At 50.1% G+C, this 19,410-nt stretch overlaps 1 protein-coding gene across 1 annotated transcript in view; it reads right to left on the bottom strand.

Moving 5' to 3' along the window:
- Positions 1-19,410, bottom strand: part of Dop1b (DOP1 leucine zipper like protein B) — a 106,636-nt gene that overhangs the window by 31,248 nt on the left and 55,978 nt on the right. Inside the window, exons 20-27 of the mRNA XM_059277668.1 lie at positions 14,004-15,633; positions 12,778-12,889; positions 11,277-11,465; positions 8,417-8,539; positions 7,835-7,969; positions 3,908-3,963; positions 929-1,033; positions 767-833 (exon numbers count right to left, since the gene is read on the bottom strand). Coding sequence (XP_059133651.1) covers positions 767-833; positions 929-1,033; positions 3,908-3,963; positions 7,835-7,969; positions 8,417-8,539; positions 11,277-11,465; positions 12,778-12,889; positions 14,004-15,633 — 2,417 coding nt within the window. The remainder of the gene's footprint in view (positions 1-766; positions 834-928; positions 1,034-3,907; positions 3,964-7,834; positions 7,970-8,416; positions 8,540-11,276; positions 11,466-12,777; positions 12,890-14,003; positions 15,634-19,410) is intronic.

The following is a 19,410-nucleotide window of genomic DNA, read 5'->3' on the forward strand; positions in this document are numbered from 1 at the left end:
GGTTTTGGAGTCGAGGAATACTGTACATATGTGTTTAAACTGAAGCCTTTGATAAAAAATAAAAATAGCCATGGACTTAATCAATATTAATAACGGTAGAATAGTGATGTTTAAACTATATCATGACTTTTTTTTTTTTAAAGTGGAGTCTCACTAAGTAGCCATGGGATTTCCTGGAACTCATAGCAATCCCCTTGCCTCAGCGTCCCAATTTTAGCATTCTGACCCTCAAGTGCTGGGATTACAGGAAGGAGCCACCATATCTGGGTAAGTTTCACTGTTTCTAGTATTTCTGAATTTTCTTATGAACACATAATTGCTCTTTTTATTTTTTTATTTTTTTGGTTTTCTATATAAGAGTCCTGGAACTCACTCTGTAGACCAGGCTGGCCTTGAACTCAGAGATCTGCCTGCCTCTCCTGGAATTAAAGGCGTGCGCCACCACTGCCTGGCCACATTGCTTTTATATTGGGGCAAAGAGAAGGTTTTGAGGAAAGCATCCTGGGATGAGAAACATCCATGTTTCACAGACATCAGCGTACAGGCAAGCAGGAGGGCGTCTCACAGACTCCCCAGCAGGCAGCTCCAGCACGAGACACAGCTTTCAGAGAAAACCCCAGCCCAAGCCCGCTTGAACTCTTCACTAATGGGAGGGACTCAGAAGCTAGGCTGAGGCTCTGTGTACAGGTTCTTTGCAACAGTGGCATCCTGAAGAGGCTCGACACTGCAGGATGGCCGACCTTTTCAAACACTCCCACATACACACCTGGAGGTCTTTTTGGTCCTTCTTGCTTTCCAGGTTGGGTGTTCTTGTCACAAAGTCATTCAGCATGCTGTTGGGAGACAATCAGCTTCAGGTCAGATTGTTACAGCAATCAAGTGTGCTGCTATAGTAAACACTGTATCCCCCTGCATGTGGAGACTGTACCTGAGAAGCAGAAAATACCCAGGGGGGGCCAGGTTCAGCTGCACAGACTCCTTCAGGACACCCAAGAGTGAGGGGAAGTTCTCCTGCAAGTCTGGTATCGAGAGTCTATATGAAAAGCAAAGACAGGGAAGCACAATCTCAGCGTGGGAAACAGAAGCATGTTTACTCAGAAGCACATTTCAGATGCAGGAGAGCAGATGGGCGAACAGCGGATTTGACTGGCCCAACGCTGGCCTGTTTTTAGTTTTTTTTACAGTCTGTGCAAGCTTGGTTTTAGCACTGGGGCAAGCATCTGCAGTTAGGAACCTGGAATTCAGCTTCTGGCATGTGGGGTACTCTGGGTTTCATTGTCTGTAAAATGAAAGTCTCAACCAGCCGGGCAGCTTTCCTCTCTGGCTGCATTTGCCCAGCACCGAGGGCAGCATGCATCATGGGTGGTAAGGATGCAGCGTAAAGGAAGGTGACACCTGCCAGTGATCACTGCCCAGGGCTGCTCTCAGTTCAGGCCTCTCCAGCAGCAAGGACGGTGATGATGTCACCTGGCAGAGATTTGTCCTGACTGTGGGCCAGGCAGGAAAACTCTAGCTACAAATGGCGCCCAACGGCTCGAGTTTCCACCTTAAACCTGAGAATATTTAATAAGCAATTCTAAACAGAGCCAAAACCAGGTTCCTGCTTCATATCTCATATGGGCAGCTAGGCGCCACAAAACGTGGGTTTGAGCTACTGGCGGGTTCCTGGCGTTTGCGCTTGACCTGCAGTATGTCGGGAATGAGGCATCTACAAGCGGCACATTAGCTGTGTGGTGGATTTAGCCTTTGCTAGTATTAAAAAAAAAAAAAAAAAAAAAAAAAAGAGGTTTCTGGGCTACACACTGCTTGGATAAAAACATAGACCCACGATGGCTCCCAGAGCTGGCGGTAAACGTACCACCACCATGTTGGGAAGCTGAGGTGGGCGGAGCCAGCAGCCACAGTGCTGTTTCAGTCTTAGAATGCTGCAGTTTAAAGCAATAGGCTCAAGGTAATATAAAAAATAAGCCATGTAAAGATGGCTACCACACAGAGAATCTGGATTATGTTCTCTTTGATATTTGTAACTGAAGAAAAATATTTGATTGCAAAAGCTGTTGAGTTATGCCAAAATGTATATTTTAAAGGTACCTTGACTTCAAAATTTGGATGTAAGGATATGTTGCTTTGGAAAGGAGGCTCTGCTTTTGTTTCCACAGAAAGCCAGAGGCTATGGATTTGTTCCAGGTTAAGATACATCAGGTTTGACCAGCCAAGACCCCCTGAAAGGTCTCCGATGACACCATGGCCCAGATGATCCAACATCCAGAATGGTTTGAAGGCAACTGGCTCAGACAATACAGCCTCATGGACTATTCCATAATCCTAAAATTTTCTTTGTGTCCCTATAAGATACAGCACCCTCCTCCAGCAGGAAGTAGTAAGAGAAGCTATGCCCAAATTCCCAAATTATATGTAATTTTACTTTGTTAAGGTTAAAACATTCCTTTTTGGAAAAAAAAAAAAAAGGGAAGTGCTAAAACACTGATTGGCCAGTGGCCAGGCAGGAAGTATAGGCGGGACAAGGAAAGAGGAGAATTCTGGGAAGTGGAAGGCTGAGTCAGAGACACTGCCAGCCGCTGCCATGACAAACAGCATGTGAAGATGCTGGTAAGCCACGAGCCATGTGGCAAGGTATAGATTTATAGAAATGGATTAATTTAAGATGTAAGAACAGTTAGCAAGAAGCTTGCCACGGCCATACAGTTTGTAAGCAATATAAGTCTCTGTGTTTACTTGGTTGGGTCTGAGCAGTTGTGGGACTGGCAGGTGAGAGAGATTTGTCCTGACAGTGGGCCAGGCAGGAAAACTCTAGCTACAGTCACCACTACACAGCCAGGTACTGCAGCACAGTTTGCCAAAGCTCAGATGCAGGCGGGAGGCCACACCTCCACACGCTGGTACCTACCTCACTACCTCTGGCTCCACTTTGGTGGCTCCTCCTCTGCAGCAGAAGGATGATAAAAACCTACCCTGAATCTGCTGGGCATCTCAGAGCACAGAAGCCACTGAGGTCAGCTGGTGTCACAATAGCACTGGCTATCCCAAGGAGTGGCATGCCTAGCTCAGAGGACTGCAAAGACTCTCGTGAGTGAAGACTGACAGCTAGTTTGAATTTAATCATCAATGCAGTGACTGCTGGGATTACAGTCCTCAGTTTACCTTTCTGAGAGCTAGACTGTGAGGAGTGGGAATAGCTGAGATGTTAACTGTGCGAACCAAGGGAACTGCACTGGGTTGTCAGAATATTTACTGTGAGCCCCGCTCCCTCCCCCCACCCGGAACACAACCCCAATTGACAGGCTCACATGTTTCAAACACATGGGTTCCAGATGGTGGTGCCGTTTTGGGAGGCTGTGGAATTTGGGGGGTAGGAGGCATGGCAGGATGAGGTGTATGCGTCCCCTCCACCCCTCACTTACCCCAGCACAGATGGCCCTATCCATGCTGTACCAGGGACATAGCTAGAGGCCCAGCTAAGTGCTCTTTGCATGCTGGGGAATCCCCCCACCACCAGCTTCAGTCCAGACCGGGATTCAGCTGAGTAAAGCAAACCAGAAGTCACCCGGCATAAACCACATAAGGCCTGAGCACAGTACACAAAACCATTTCTCCTTTTTCTAAAAGAGGCCTTTACCCTTTCCTAGCTGTGGGTCTCTAAAGTCAACCTCATATAAATCTAAACTGTTAGAGCTTGAAAAGCCTCATGCACAGCTTCGCTGAAGTGCAGAAATGGGTTTTAACGATGGCAGCTCAGCTCTTCAGAGAAAGAACAGTACAGTTACTGAGGCCACACCCTTGCCCTGGGAAGAGCGGAGCCACTAAGACACTCTCTGAACTCAAGCCACGTTGCTCCTCATGGTCCCACAGTGGCGCCTGCTGCAGGCATGCTGGAGGGGACGCCCACCTCTGGATGAAAGCGTAGCAGAACTGCAGCACAGGAATGTCCACCAGAGGCGATTTCTGAAAAGGAAGAGGACAGCAGTCACTCAGGCTGGTAGGAAGGCGGCTGTCAAAGAACTCAACAGAAATCTCAACAAGTCTGCAGCTGCTGCAGTTGGAATGTCACACGCACCAGTTCCCCAAATGGAAGTGCTATTCAGGAGTCTGTGGGAACTTTAGGGGCTGAGTGAGACGTCTCACTAGGGGGAGGGGAGGATGACGACAAACTTTGAAAGTCACATCCTGGCCTCCCTTGTCTCTTTTCCTGGTCTGCTGTGACATGAACAGTCTCCACACACATTCCTCCTGCTACCATGAGCTGAGCGGCTCTGCCATACCTTCCCTACCATAATGGATGGAGCCGTCTGAAGCCACGAGCCGGGTATGTGTGTCTGTTTCCTCAAGCTGTCCGTCTTGTGGTCAGGTGACATGAGACCAATAGAACACACTAATAAAACAGAGCTTTGAGCCAGAGTAAAACACGAGGACACACCAAGACAGCTGTGCTGCTGTTCCCGTGGAACCTCCAGCTCACTCCTGCTTTATCCGGAAAGCCCCATTCTTCTCTCTCCAAACCCCACCCTCTCAGAGAATCTCCAACAAAGAAAAGGAGCCGAACAGCCCAGTTCTGCATTCTTGGTGGCTGCAGCAGCTCCTCCCCTGAAGTTGTAAGCAGCCCAAGTCTCCGCCTAAATTAGTCGGCTTTTGACCATACTTGGACACAAACCCAGCTTGTGGAGGACGCGTCATCACCCCCTGGCCTACAGGCTATATAAGCTCCCTGCTTTAGTTCAGGAGTGTGACTTCTCCGGCACTGATCTCTGGGATTGGAGGACTCACCCAGAAGCTGCTTTGCTCAAATAAACCTGTTCTTTTACTTTTTCATTTCAGCTTGATCTGGCCTACTGTGTCGGAGGAGAAACCTATTATCGTGATACAGAAAGCCTGTTGCCTGTGCAGCCCCAACTTCCCTGCGCAGGAAACTGGGGAGAATGTGGACCACGATAAACACACAGAATGACCCTAGACAAGGGAAGTGCCCGGTCCTCAGTGTAAGAGCTGCCTACCTCAGACTTCCTTACGTCTCAAGTAGCTGAATTATATAAAAACGGTCCCAAAACACTTTTTCTCTTTATTCTTAGAAAGCTATTATGGAGATTGAACTAAAATAACCAGAGAACCATCAACTTCAGCCAGAGAAAACCTAGTTTCTTTTTTACACTCTCCAAACAAGAAGTCACAGTTTTCTATAGACTTTCAAGTAACCTGAAGAAACACAAGCCAAAGAGGTCCCACAGGCTGCACAGTGTGTGTGCCTCTCCAAGACAGTGCCCTGTGCATCCATGGCAGCGGAGCTAGCCTGACAAGGACCCCGTAGCATGCACTCTAATTGGTCTTTTCTTTTTTTTTTTTAAAAAGATTTATTTATTATGTGTACAAGTATTCTACCTGCATGTATGCAGGCCAGAAGAGGGCACCAGATCTCACTATAGATGGTTGTGAGCCGCCATGTGGTTGCTGGGAATTGAACTCAGGACCTCTGGAAGAGCAGCCACTGCTCTTAACCTCTGGGCCATCTCTCCAGTGTTTTTGTTTTTTTTGTTTTTTGGGTTTTTTTTTTTTTTTTGGTTTTTTGAGACAGGGTTTCTCTGTGTAGTTTTGGTGCCCGTCCTGGATCTTACTCTTTAGACATGGCTGGCCTCGAACTCACAGAGATCCACCTGGCTCTGCCTCCCAAGTGCTAGGATTAAAGGTGTGCACCACCACTGCCAGGCCTCCAGTTATTTTTCAACCTAGAATCTAGACAAACTGAAACAACACATTCAGTCTACTCTGCTTCCAGTTCATGTGTGTGCAATCCATGTGTGTACAGTTCGTGTGTGTGCAATCCATGTGCGTGCTGTTAGCATTTAGACATTACCTGCCTGGCTCCTTGAGAATCTTGCCAGTAAGCAAGTAGTACCTTGGCCAGCTCAGGGTCCTGAGAACACCATCCCATGGAGTCCTGTTTTCGTAGTCCATTTATGCATGCACCAAGGCTCTTTTAAGAGGTGGGCTCCAACTCCCCCCTCTCTCTTTTCCCACGAGGTCATGTCTGCACCTCCTCTCTCTCCCCTTTCCTCTTTTTCTCTTCTCTTCTTCTCCCTCTTCTCCTCAGCTCCCTTCTTTCCCTTCTCCCCAATAAAACTCTCTACAGGAGTGCGGACTGCATGGTGCATCTCTCTCTGGCTCCCACCTGCCGTGACCGCCGAGCACCATTTTTAAAACACAACACCTGCAGTTCGTGTGTGTGCAGCTCCTGTGTGTGCGGCTTGTGTGCCTAACTAGAACAGGTCTTGATAAGGACTCCATAATTGGTTAGGTAGAGACTTGCCGGAAGAACTCAGGAGCGTCACAGTTCATCCTGCCACCCTGGGAACTACAGCTCTCGTCTCTTCAAGCATCCTCAGACGGACACTGTCTGAGGAGGACCTCCAGAATGCTGCAGATAAAGAGCCCAGCCATCTAGGGCCGTCTTTAGGTCCTTCGCAGGCACTTTCGTCAGGCTGGATCAGATCTGCCAGCCTTGGGCTCCGTCAGGACTGACTGTCCTTAGTCTCCAACCTACAGCTGCCAACTTCACAGAGGCAACATCCGACCCCTGGAGCACAGAAGTCCTGGCTTGCTGCAGCCCCTCCTGGAGACCACAGCAACGAGCCTGTAAACACACTGCTTCGTGACTTTCTTCGTCCTGTAACTATACACTCACGTAACCTTTTCCACAGCCAGACACCTCCTTCAGGATAATTTAAATATGTGTTCCTCACAGGGTCACTCACATTCGGCTCCAACTATTTTTGTATCTCTCTTCAGACAGAGGTGATTCAGTCACACTCCGAAGCCTTGTGTTTCACTGCGGCTCATACAGTGTCTTCCTTCCCCGACTGTCTGAATAAGCTCTGTCTTCTGACTGTCTTCAACTTGCCCTCGGCCAGGGACTGACTTTGTACTGTAAGAGCTACAGTCATCAACACTGACTGTTTTCTCTAACACCCTCACTCACACAACACACTTGAGCCAACACTGGCCCAAGCTGCGTCACTCAAAGGCCGCAGAGAAAGCTCAAGGTTGCCAGAGGAATCTCGTTTACCCCTGGTCTCTGCGCACAGCTCCTTACCGGCTTTCCTACAGCTTTTCCTCACAAGAGCTGAGGACTATTAATACACCCGCTGTTCCTGAGTGTGTGCCTTCTACAACTCGGAAGTGTCTTTCTCAGGGACACGTGGTCCTTCCGAAGTAGGACGCGGGAAAGCCTGACCTATATTTCTTAGGCTCTATGGGAGGGTCAGGCCTAACTGACTTCCACGAACACCGGAGAGCAAGTCCAGATGGCCTGATCCCACACGGCCTGTGCCTGGTCCACTGTGCCCCCGCTCCCGGAGCCCATGCTCCAGTCCTTACTTAGTCTCTCCTTTCCTCACCACTGCCCACGGGGACTGAGCCCGGCACCTCCCCTGCCAAGGTGTGCCTGCACCCCGACAGCTTGCCTTTGTTTACTCTCCACACCTCTCAGGCTGTGGAGCTCCTGAGGGCAGGTGCCATTTCCTTTCTCTAAAAACTGTTCCATGAAGTACACAGAAGGTGCCAAGAACTGAGCACCAGGCCGTGCGTGTGGCAGCAGGGGTCAGGCAAGCTAACTCCCGTCTCTAAACAACACCGGGACCCTGTAGGCCTCCTCCAAACACAGTGACAGCCCCTCACTACAACCCAAGAATCCCGTGGTTGCCTCTGTGCCACAATTTATAGAAGTAGCACCAGGAAGGACTCCGGAACTCCTGGAGATCTCCCAGGGCGTGCTCCTCCGGGGTGTGCTCCCAGGGCGTGCTCCGGGGTGTGCTCCCGGGCGGCTCACCTCATCCCCTTTGATCTGCAGTGGCCTCTTCACCACCTCCTTCACCAGCTGCAGCACCGAGTCTGTCTGCAGGGTGCTGAGAGCACAAACCAGGTCGACAAGGGTGTGCTGGGATGCGCTGGTCACGGGGACGATCTGCCCGGAAGAGAAGAATTCCTTGAAAGCTTACTGGAGAAAATAAAAATGAAATGGCACACACACAGCCTTCCACAGCGGCTGTCGCTGGACAAAGGAATTTGCTTTCCCCATAGTGTGTATGGAGGTATGTACGTGTGCGAATCCACGTACACGTGTGTGTGTGTGAGTGTGTGAGTGTGTGAGTGTGTGTGAGTGTGTGTGTGAGTGTGTGTGAGTGTGTGTGTGAGTGTGTGTGTGAGTGTGTGTGTGTGTGTGTGTGTGTGGAGACCCGAGGTTGATGTTGGCTGCCTCCACAGTCTGTGCCTTTTTCATTTCATGTCATTTATCACGTGAGTGCATAGGTGTAGGAACACCCGCCACAGCGAACATAAAGAGGTTGGAGGACGATCTGTGGAAATCAGTTCCCTCCTGCTACCACACGGCCACCCCTCTGCTTTCATCTACCTTTGTCTTGCTGTGGCGCCGAGCTTGCTTTCTGCTCCACACTGTAGCAACTGCAGCCATCAGCTGAACCCCGAGATGGGCTGTCAAGGGGTTCAGCAAGTCTAAAATTTTCTGTCTTATAATCTGGTAAACAGAAAAGCAGGAAGTTAGCTGCAAATAAAAAGATCTTCACAGAGCAGTACCGGGCCCTCACCTGACGCACACTTAGCTGCCATCTACGGTAAGAACTGACTCAGAATTCCAGCAGTGTGTTTCACAGCTGAGGGGGCTGGGACAGAGGACGGGGTGGAGACCCTTGCAAGAGCTGGGTATGAGACAGAACAGACACCCCTGCAGAGGGAAGCACAGTGTGGCCAGGAAGGAGAGACACAGCCAGGTGAGGTGCTCGACAGGTCTTGAGACGGTAAATATTCCCGAGGGATAACTAAACCTGGTCACGTGTGTGTGTGTGTGTGTGTGTGTGTGTGTGTGTGTGTACACCTATGGATGTGCCTGTTTGTGTGCATTCCTCTGCAGCACTGGAAATGCAATCCAGGGTCTGGAGCATGCTTGGAAAATGCTCTCGCACTGAGGTGCGTTCCTCTCACACGGAAACCCCACAGCCTAGGTTTATCTCCAGCAGCTGGAAGAGAGCCTAGACTCACTAGAAAAGTTAATATTCAAGTTCTAAAAGTATATAGCATCCACCAAATTGTATCAGTTAAGCCATTCAGGATGAAGCTGTAACTTGGCCTTAGCCATCATATACTCTGCCTCTGGCTTCTCCCATTTCCTGAAAGCTGCTGTTCACTCTTGCTGCCCCGAACACTCTGCCCTGGTTCTACCCTGCTACCCTGGTCTCGGATCAGCCTCTCTGCCCAGTACTGCACCCTCCCTGCACCACAGAGCAGCCAGCTCCGTGCCATGCACTGTCAGAGCCTGTGGCCTCTGCAGGGTGCCCTCCTCTTCTCATCTTGGCCTCGGCCATGAGGGCCGGGCTCTGTCTTGCTGGCCCACAGGAGCATGGACAGAGGTCACTATGTCCTCACTGCTCATGCTTACTTCACGGTAGACGAGTTCTCAAAGCATTTTCCTTGACTGCAGTTAGCCCATCCTCCCACGAGGCAGCAGAGCCCAGCAACAGCCTCGTCTTCCGGATGAGGAGACCGAGGCCCAGACAGAATGAGTCCTACAGAGGGTTTTCCGGACCTGCTGAGAGCAGCTTCCGCAAGCAGCGGGAATTTGCACAGACTTCCTTTTAACGTACCTACTGGGTTCAATTTTCCTGCAGAGATGTGAGGATCTATGAACCATGAAAGGGCACCAATGACAGACCAAAGAATGTTGTCACCCCAGTCCAGCTTGGTAACCCGTGAGTCTGTTTATGAGAGTCTGTCTCACTATTACCCTGGAACTTACCATGGAGACCGCAGTAGGTTTGAACTCAGATATCCCTCTGCCTCTGCCTCTTGAGCACTGGGGTTAATGGTGTGCACTACCATGCCCAGCTTACTCATTTTTTAAGAATCCAGTAACTGACTTTTATTTACAACTAGTGTGTGTGATGTGCGAGTGTATGATGTGTGTGTGAGAGACCACATGTGTGCCACAGCGCACGTGTGGAGGTCCGAGGACAACCCTCAGGCCTCAAGCTGTTGTGTGGGTTTGGAGGCTCAGACTCAGGTCACCAGGTTTGAGAGGCAGGGGCTCTACCCACTGAGCCATCTCACCAAACCGCAGTGAGCTTAACTGGGTCTACTCGCAGGCGCATGTGTGGGAGGGTCACCCACAGGAATGCAGGTAACGTACACCACAGGGAAAATCTCCTCAGGGAGGGGTGGAGCATCCTCCCCCACACAACAGAACGTTAGTGGGCTCCTCTTGTCAGAGTCTCACGGGGCCCATCACAGCTGCTCTGATTCCAAGACAGCAATGGCCATGTCATTCCGAGGACGGCACTCGACAGAGCACCTTTGGAACTGCTCCACGGGAGCACCTCTGGAGCTGATGGGAGCACCGCAGATGCCAGCCCTGCCGAGCACTGGTGACTGTGAGCCCGAAGGCCACACCTGGGGTACCCAGCTCCTGCGTGAGGTAATTCTGAGCCACCACAAACAGTGACATAAACCCCAGGTGTGGCCCTCTGAGGCGGAGATGTGAAAACTAACAGTCAATGTTTTGGGGCTGGTATGTTTAGTAAGATAAACTCCCCAAAGCACACTGACAGCCCACACTGGAGTGCCCCGGCCTCAGATGCACGTCTAGGAGATGGGCCGTGTTTAAAAGCGGGACTCCTTAGACACTCAGGTGAGGACTAACACTATCAGACTTTAGCTTTATCAATAATGCATTTTCAACAAAGGCTGAATCACTCACACTCCTCTGTTCTGTATAAAAATAAAAAAATTTGTTTTTGTGAGAATGGGTCTTAGGTAAAGGTGGTTGCAAGCTCTGTTTGTAGCTGAGGCTAGCCCTGAACTCCTGGCTTTCCTGCTTCCACTCTCAAATGCTGAAAATTATAGGCATGTGCCGTAATATTATCTTAGGGGAGATTTCTCCATTTGACTTGAACTGTGGGTCCCATTAAGTATTTTTTATGATTTGTGTACATACACATTTTTATGATTCCGTACATACACATTTTTCTTTCTTTGTTTATTAAGACAAGGTCTGGCTACGTAGCCCTGGCTGGAACTCACTGTACAGGTCTGGCTGGCCTCAAACCTGCAGCAGTAGCATTCTCCTGAGTGCTGCCACACCTGGCATACAGAGACAAAAGAACTGATGAAGGCAGAGGAGGAACAGCACAGCAGTGCGCCGCTGCAGTCGTGAGCCCAGCTCGGGAGGCGGAGGCACACAGACCGTCAGGAGAGGCGCTCACCTTGGTGGTTTTGAAGTAAACGGAGGAGGACCCTTTTGTGGCCCCCAGGAGATCCACCGGTCTCTTCTGACTTTCCTCCTTTCTGAGAACATTCCAGATGAGGGCCATGGTGTTCACGATTCGAGGCAGCTCCTCCAAAATGGCGTTCTTGGCGTTCCTCAGGTTGATGGGGTCACTGATGGCAGCAGTCTGAAAGTTCAAACAGGGTGAGGAGGCTCACTGCACCAGCCTAGTCCCCTCTCCCCTGGGGATGGTGTCGCTGCTGGGAGTTGGGGTGGACCACCACCCACGTGGTGGTCTGGAAGCGACATTTGTCCTGGGATGTGTCGAGCTCCTGCTTGTTTTCAGAGAGAGAGAGCTGACATGCAACACTTCAAACTATGAACTTTTTTTTTTGACAGGGTCTCTATTATGTAGCCCTGGCTGGCCTAGAACTCACTAGGTAGACCAGGTGGGCCTCAAATTCAGAGATCCACCTGCCTCTGCCTCCCAAGTGTGGAGATTAAAGGTGTTCTCACTACATCTGGCTTAAACTTTTTCCAATCAACCAACAGTAGGTGTACTTTAAGATTGTGTTTTGTTTTGCTTTTTAAGAGAGGGTCTCATGTAGCCCACTGGTCTCAAACTTGCTACCAGAGTAGCCAGAGCTGACCCTGAGTTCCTGATCCTCCTGCCTCCACCCGTCAGTGCTGGCAGCATTACAGGCATGTACCACCAGGCCCAGCTTTTGTCCTGAGACTTATCTAGACGGGGTAGAGCAGCCTCCTCAGATTTCACAAGCATTGTATGACATCAGGAGGTTAAAAAATACTTAGACTAAGGTGTGTGCAGGGCAAGGGAGATGGTTCAGTGAATACGAAGAGTGTTCATTGTGCAGGCCTGAGGACCCAGGTTCAAATCCCCAGCCTCCACCTGAGTTGTACACAGCTGTATAGGCCTGTCACTTCAGTATGAAGAGGGGAAACAGGCAGATGCCGGGGCCCATCAACCAGCTGGCCAGCCGGCCAAAGCCGGCTCTTACGGTTCAGTCAGACGCTTTGTCTTATGGTAAAAAGGCAGAGAGCAGCAGAGGAAGACACCCAAGACTTCCTCCGGCCTCCATGCGCACGTACACAGGCTCATGAACCTGCCCATGCATGCACCACACACACACACACACACACACACACACACACACACACACACAGTCACTATAAGCCTAAAATCAAACAATCGGCTTTACATTTTATCCCCACTGCCAGCTGACTGAACAATGGGCAGCAGCTGAGGAACTCACCCATATTTGTTTCCTGAGTATATATACCTCCGTGTGTACATCTGCATACCTTGCATATATTTGCATAATGCATACACATATATTCATACTCACATTTGCATCTCTTACATATATTTACATGACATTTGCATCATTCATTACTATTATAGACTCGACAAAGTCACAACCCACTAAAAACAAACAATACAAGCAATGTGCCTCAAATTCAGGGGAAAGAAAACATACCTTTTTGTGCTGGGTGGGCTGTTCCAAAAGACAAAAATGGCTAATGGTTGTTAGACCTTCCAGAAGAGTGAGCGGGTAATCTGGAGAAATGTTTTCCTTCTTTGAGGTTGTGCTGTGGCGAAGAAATGAGAAACTGTTAAATAAAATAACTGGGCGGTGGCAGCGGGTGTGGGGGTGTGAGGGGGTGGGGAAGGCAGCAAGACTGCTCAGTGGGTAATGACCTGAGTTTGATTTCTAGAACCCACTTAGAAGGAAAGAAGTGAGTCCTAAGATGTCCTTTAAAGCATGCGTGTGTGTGCGTACACACATACACACACACACACACACAACTGGTCAGTAAATACTAGAAAAACATTTAAAAATGAGACACTGAATTGTGACAGGGATCCTGTGGTGTAGCTCTTCACAGCTGATGGCTTCTGGCGGGGGTGGGGGTGGGGGTGGGGAAGGACTCGGGTTTCTTTAGGGCTGACCACTGGGACTTTGACCATGCTCCAGTGCGTATATATGGCAACACAAAATGGACTAGGTATTTCCTTTTCCTTTTCTGTGGGGGAGGTCACAATGGGGGGGGGGGGAGTGGACCTGGGAAGATGGGGAATGAATGGGATCAGGTGCATTCTGTGAAACTCCCAAATAATCAATAAAAAATGAGACCCTGGTTTTGAGAATTTAAAAGATCATGAAGCCATGAAGGTTTTCAGTCCGACACGTAAACACAGGAAGGAGAGAGGTCACTATGCTTGATGAACTGGGGCTCCCAAAATAAAACGTACCGGCATCTTTGGTGTCCTTTTGCGTTTATGAGGTCACTATGGAAGAATGGTTTGAGGCGTTTACTCTGAAGCAGGTCCTAGTTTTGTTTATTTCCATTTGGCAAAACTAGCAGACTCAACTGACTGGCCGCTCGGAGATGGCCGGGTAGCTGAGGGGTTTATGTAATTTCACTTTGAGACAGGGTATCACGTAACACCCAGCCCTCTAGCCAAGGATGGCCTCGAGCGCTGGTTTATGCCGTGCTGGGGACTGAACCCACGGGTTTATGAATGCTGCCAGCAAACGCTCTACCAGACTGTGTGGGGTTAACACCAAGGGATCCGAACCTACACGCTCCTGGTGAATGCCCACCAGCCTTCTCAGGGGTTGGACTATCTTTCAGTTGGTAGCTTTGGCAAAACAGACATCCCTTACAAAACCTGCCAGTAGGAGCATCAAGTTCAGCATACCTGACGGACAACTTGACAGATTCGCTTTCATACTGCTTGACCAGCTCGTCCAGGTTTTTGCAAATCTGGATAACAAAGGGTGTCACCGTCCAGCCCAGAGACTTTCCAAAGTAAGGCAGGGAATGTGTGACCAAGCTCACCCAGGCGGGGTGCATGCCATAGCCATAGGCAGGCTGCAGGCCCCTCACCACCGCTGAGACCAGCAGGCCCTGGGAGGTGAGGGGGTGGGGCTGCACATACTGCATGGCTCCGATGGCCTGCTGAAAGTTAAGGGCCCTCTGCCACTCCCGGGACAGGGCCGGCTGACTCTGGGCATCCTCCTGACCCTGGCCCAGGTGGTGCTCCAGGACGATGAGGGCCTGCAGGAGCTTGAGCAGCTCGATCTGCAGCGGGTGCTCGCTCCAAATCTGGTCCTGTCCCAGGTTGATGAGGCTCTCCTCGAAGAGGCCGTCCTCCATCAGGCCCCTGCCTCGGTCAGCGGTGGCCAGGCCATAGCGCTTCTGGCTGGTGTACATGGACGCGGACAGCGACAGCAGGACAAACTCCTGGACCTTGCACCTCTGCAGCAGGCTGCGGATAAACTCCACGTTCTTCCCTTCCGAGGACTTGGCCACCGAGACCAGCTGCGTGGTTATCCTGATCAGAACCTCCACGCTCTTGACCTGCACGTCCCGGTTGCCGAGGATATCCCTGTGGCAGACCTTCAGGTGGCAAGGGTAGTAGGACCGCAGGAAGCTCAGGCAGAGGTAGGTAAGGAGCTCGATCAGCAGGGAGTGGGGGCACACGTTGGGGGCCTGGGTCTGCAGCTTGCCGTAAAAACTCTGGCCAATGAGAGCTTCCTGGTGGCGTGCCAGGAGATTGGAGATGAGGTTGAGGTGCGCGGTGGAGCTGGTGTCTATGCCAGTCCTGGACACAGCCTCAATGAACTCCTTGGGGTTGGTCTTAAGCACAGCCTCCAGCACGGAGAAGGCGTAGAGGACCCTCTGGGAGTCGTAGGGCTGCAGGTAGAGCAAGATGTGTTTGAACAAGGCCTCGAGCGTCTCCTGCTTCTCCCTCTGCTGCTTCAACAGCCTCGATGTGGTGATGGCCTGGAGCTCCACGTCGGCCTCCTCGTCGCTGGAAAGCGACTCAGAAGCCTGTGTCTTGTCCGAGTCTGCTCGCACTAGGCTTAACTTGGTGCTGGACTTGAGGCTTTCTGGCTGGAAGGCTGCCAGCAAGGCCGCTCGCTTCGAGTACGCCCTGCCAGCCACCGGTATGGGTGCACAGCAGTTCTCCTCATGGCTCAGGTCCTGCAGGTCGTGGGAGGGAGATGAGAAAGTGGACGTGTTCTCACTGTCGGTGTGGCCCGAGCTTGTGTCTGCAGACTCTGTGTGCTCGCTGCTGTCCTGGCCACCAGAGGCCACCCTGTCGGAAAGGTCCATGTAGTAGGGCGTGTCTTCCTCACTCAGATCGCTTCTCGGTGGGCATTTCTCCGGTTCCTTCTCTACTTCAGCCCAGATGGCTTCACGATCCACTGTGGTGAACTGGCCGAGGGGCAAGTGCTCCTCAGAGGCACCTTCTTGCAGCTCGGACACCCCACATGCCTCTTTGAATGTGGGCTTCTTCCTGTTAAACCAATGATGGAAGTCCTCTAGAAATCACAAAATGACAAACAGCTTTAGACCAGAGTGGCTAGGATGACAAATAAACTCTGAGGTGACCTCAGGCCTAAAGCAGACAATGCGCACTGGACCACACCCAGGTCTAGATCACGTCACGGGTAAAACAGACACAGCAACATAAACATGTTTAGCTGGGAGGGGTAGTCAGTCAAAAGAGAGCCATCTTAGAGTACAGAAGGCCCTGGGTTCGAGTCCCAGCACCGCATAAAGCTGGGTGCTGGCGCACACAGGTACATCGGCTCTTTAGAATATTCAGGAGACTGTGAAACTTAGTTCTACTGTCACGGTGTGTTATAACAACTTTCGGGTTTGTTTTTATTTTGTGACAAAGTCTCACTGTACAGCTCTGTTTGTCCTCAACAACAGTCCCCTGAGGGCCGGGGTCTGTGTTATGGGCCACTGTATCTGTTGAACACATCATTTTTGTTTTTATTGTAAGTTTTGGGAGAAGGCACTTTGAGAAAAAATACGAATGATTTTGTTCCAGAAATTCCCTCTTCGGAAATGCATTCCACAGAAAATCAGCATATTCCAAAGCTGTGAGGATAGGGCATGCGCTGAAGGGAGCTGCTTAGGAACACGCTGTGACAGACGGCGGCTGGACTGTTAAAGTGTGCACCTGTATGCACGGAGATGAGGCACGTACAGAACAAGTGGAAGGGAAGAGCCAGCTGCAGAACAGCTGGACAGCATGAGTCTACTTGGAGCGTATCCAGGATGCACAGCTGTGGGGCATGGGTAAGCTACCAACAGCACCCAGCTCATCAACGGGCATTGTCGGTAATGCCTTTACCTCTGAATTTCTGTGTGTGTGTGTGTGTGTGTGTGTGTGTGTATGTGTGTGTGTGTGTGTGTGTGTGTGTGTGTGTGTATGTGTGTGTGTGTGTGTGTGTGTGTGGTGTGTGTGTGTATGTGTGTGTGTGTGTGTATGTGTGTGTGTGTGTGTGTGTGTGTGTGTGTGTGTGTGTGCGTGTGTGGGCATGTGTGGAGGCCTGAGGCTGACGTCTAGAGGCTTCCTCTATTGACCTCCATCTTATGAAGGAGGCAGGGTCTCTCAGGGGAAGTCAGAGCTCCCAGACACAGCTAGGCAGTCTCTGCTTTCTGAGTGCTGGAATTACAGAAGGACCATTGTGTCCATCCAGAATTTATGTGAGTGCTAAGGATCCGAACTCAGGTCCTCACTTTATCCACTGAGCCAGCTCCCCAGTTCCATATCAAACTGTTTTGTTCTTGTTATTGTTTTAAGTGGGAATTTGCTTTAAGTAGCTCAGATTGGCCTCAAGGTGATGATCCTCCTGCCCCAACCTCCCAAGTAAGTGCTGGTGGCGAGCCACTATGTCTAGCCACTATCTAATTTTTAAAATAAGCACTTCTGTAATGAGGAAATATACAGCACTGTAAAATATCAACTCCTCTTTTTCTTCTTTCTTTCTTTTCTCTTTCTCGTATGAGTGTTCTGCCTGCATGTATGCCTGCACACCAGAAGAGGGCACCAGATCTCATTACAGATGGTTGTGAGCCACCCTGAGGTTGCTGGGAATTGAACTCAGGACCTCTGGAAGAGCAGCCAGTGCTCTTAACCTCTGAGCCATCTTCCAGCCCTCAACCCTCCTTTTAAGAGAGGTGAAAATCAAGACTTTGATACTATGAAAATTCTTGGCTAAGGAGCTTCCACCAGGTCTATGCCATGAACACCAGCACGATCAGGAGAGGAAGGTATGTAGAAACAGAGGTGGGCAGTCTGCGGGTGCACAGTGCACAGCACAGCAGAGCCAGGCGGGGCGGGCGGGGGACTTCTCTTCCCTTCAGTCTCTTGCGTTAGTAGGGAGCAGGCTGCATCTGCACCAGGCAGAAAACGGGAAGTGGTGAGGCGGTGCAGAGACAGAATCCAAAGAACCCGAGGAGGGGGTTTTTAAAGAGGAGGAGGAGGAGGAGGAGGAGGAGGAGGAGGAGGAGGAGGAGGAGGGGCGGGGGCTGGCTGGCAAGATAGTTCGCTTGCCACAAAGCCTGAGGACCAGAGTTTGATCCTTGGGACTTGCCTGGTGAAAAGAAAGAACCAATTCCAGAGCTGACCTCGGACCTCTGCACATGTTCCATGGCATTCGTGTGTCCATACAAATATATGTGTGGGACACACACACACACACACACACTCCACGTAAAACAAAAGACAAAAGAAAGACTAAAGCGTAGAGCTGGTGTGCAGAGCGTCATGAAGGTGCTTGGTTTATATTTCTCTAAGCGTCCCTTTCTTAGGATGTGGAATAACTCAGTCTCCTCTCTGAGAAGGGTGGCCAGCTTCCCCTGGCTCCCCCCATCAGCAGTTACAGGTTCTGGGAAGAACCTTGTACAGGGCAGCCCATTTCCTTTTTCTCCACCTACCTCAAGGTGGCGCTGTTTCTCTTTGTAAGATTAGCACAAACACAAGGACTGTGGTAATATATTGTGTACCCTAATAAAATTTACCTGAAGATCAGAAGACAAAACAAGCCACTAGTTTAAACACAGAGACCAGACAGTAGTGGCACACACCTTTGATCCTAGCACTCAGGAAGCAGAGGTCTGTCTGGATTTCTTTGAGTTCAAAGCCACCCTGGACTACATGAGATTGACTCAGTCTAGGAGAAAACAGAGCCAGGCAGTGGTGGCGCACACCTTTAGTCCCAGTACTGGGAAGCACACACCCTTAATCCCAGAAAGTGATGGCTGGGCGAAGAAAGGTATATAAGGTGTGAGGAGACAGAACTAAAGGCTTTGCGGCTGAAGTGTCCTGATTTCAGCTGGAGGCTTTTTTGGCTGGAGCATTTTAGGTGAGGACTCAGAGGATTTCAGTCAGAGGATTCGTGGAATTGGTAAAGTGAGATGTGGCTGTGGCTTGTTCCTTTGTCTCTCTGATCTTTCAGCATTCACCCCAATATCTGGTACCGGGTTTTTTTTAATTATAAGACCTTTAGAAATTCGAGCAACAAAGGACAACTGACCAGATTCCACACAAAAAACATTGACATTTTTAGTCACCCAAAACTATCCCAGATTTGGGGTGCAGACCTACACAGAGTGTCACTGGGCAACCTCACTTAACAACGGTGCTCACACACAGGCACCATACCTCTGCTAAGCAAGTCGGGGGAGGGGAATCAGCTTGGGGATGCTGGCAAGGATGTTCTAGCTGTACTAGAGACACACATGGATTATTTTCTCCGTGAAATAATCAAGAATCCCTGGACTTATTTGAAAAAGAGGCTACCCACTTGAAAAATGACAAGTGTGTATCGTGGCAGGATGAAATGTGGTTTTTTAATTGTGTACGTACAACCATGAAATAGTTATTAAAACATCACATACCTCACGTCACCGTTTCTTTTGTAGTGAGAACATTTAGAATCTACTCCTGCAGAGGTGAGAACAGAGGCAGCTGCCAGAGGCTGGGTGGGGAAGGCACGGGACATGCTGGGTATGAAGCATGTATGGGTATGAAGGTATGAGGGTTGGCACCTAAGAAGGGTGAGTTTTTTTGTGTCCTGTTGCACAGCAAGGTGACCACAGCTAATAATAACATATTGCATATTTCAACTATTTCCTTTCAATAACAAAATACTGACTTTTCAGTGAACACAGCAACCCACACCTTCTAGTTCAAAGTGCCAGATCCTGTGGTGCTTGCATTTCCAAAGTCCCCGTAAGTTTACAAGGGACAGTCGTCACACTGTTAGGCAGAGTAGACCTCCGCCTGCTGACCTCCCTCC

This window comes from Peromyscus eremicus, chromosome 12 (assembly GCF_949786415.1).
Source record: "Peromyscus eremicus chromosome 12, PerEre_H2_v1, whole genome shotgun sequence".
In the NCBI taxonomy this organism is placed as follows: domain Eukaryota; kingdom Metazoa; phylum Chordata; class Mammalia; order Rodentia; family Cricetidae; genus Peromyscus; species Peromyscus eremicus.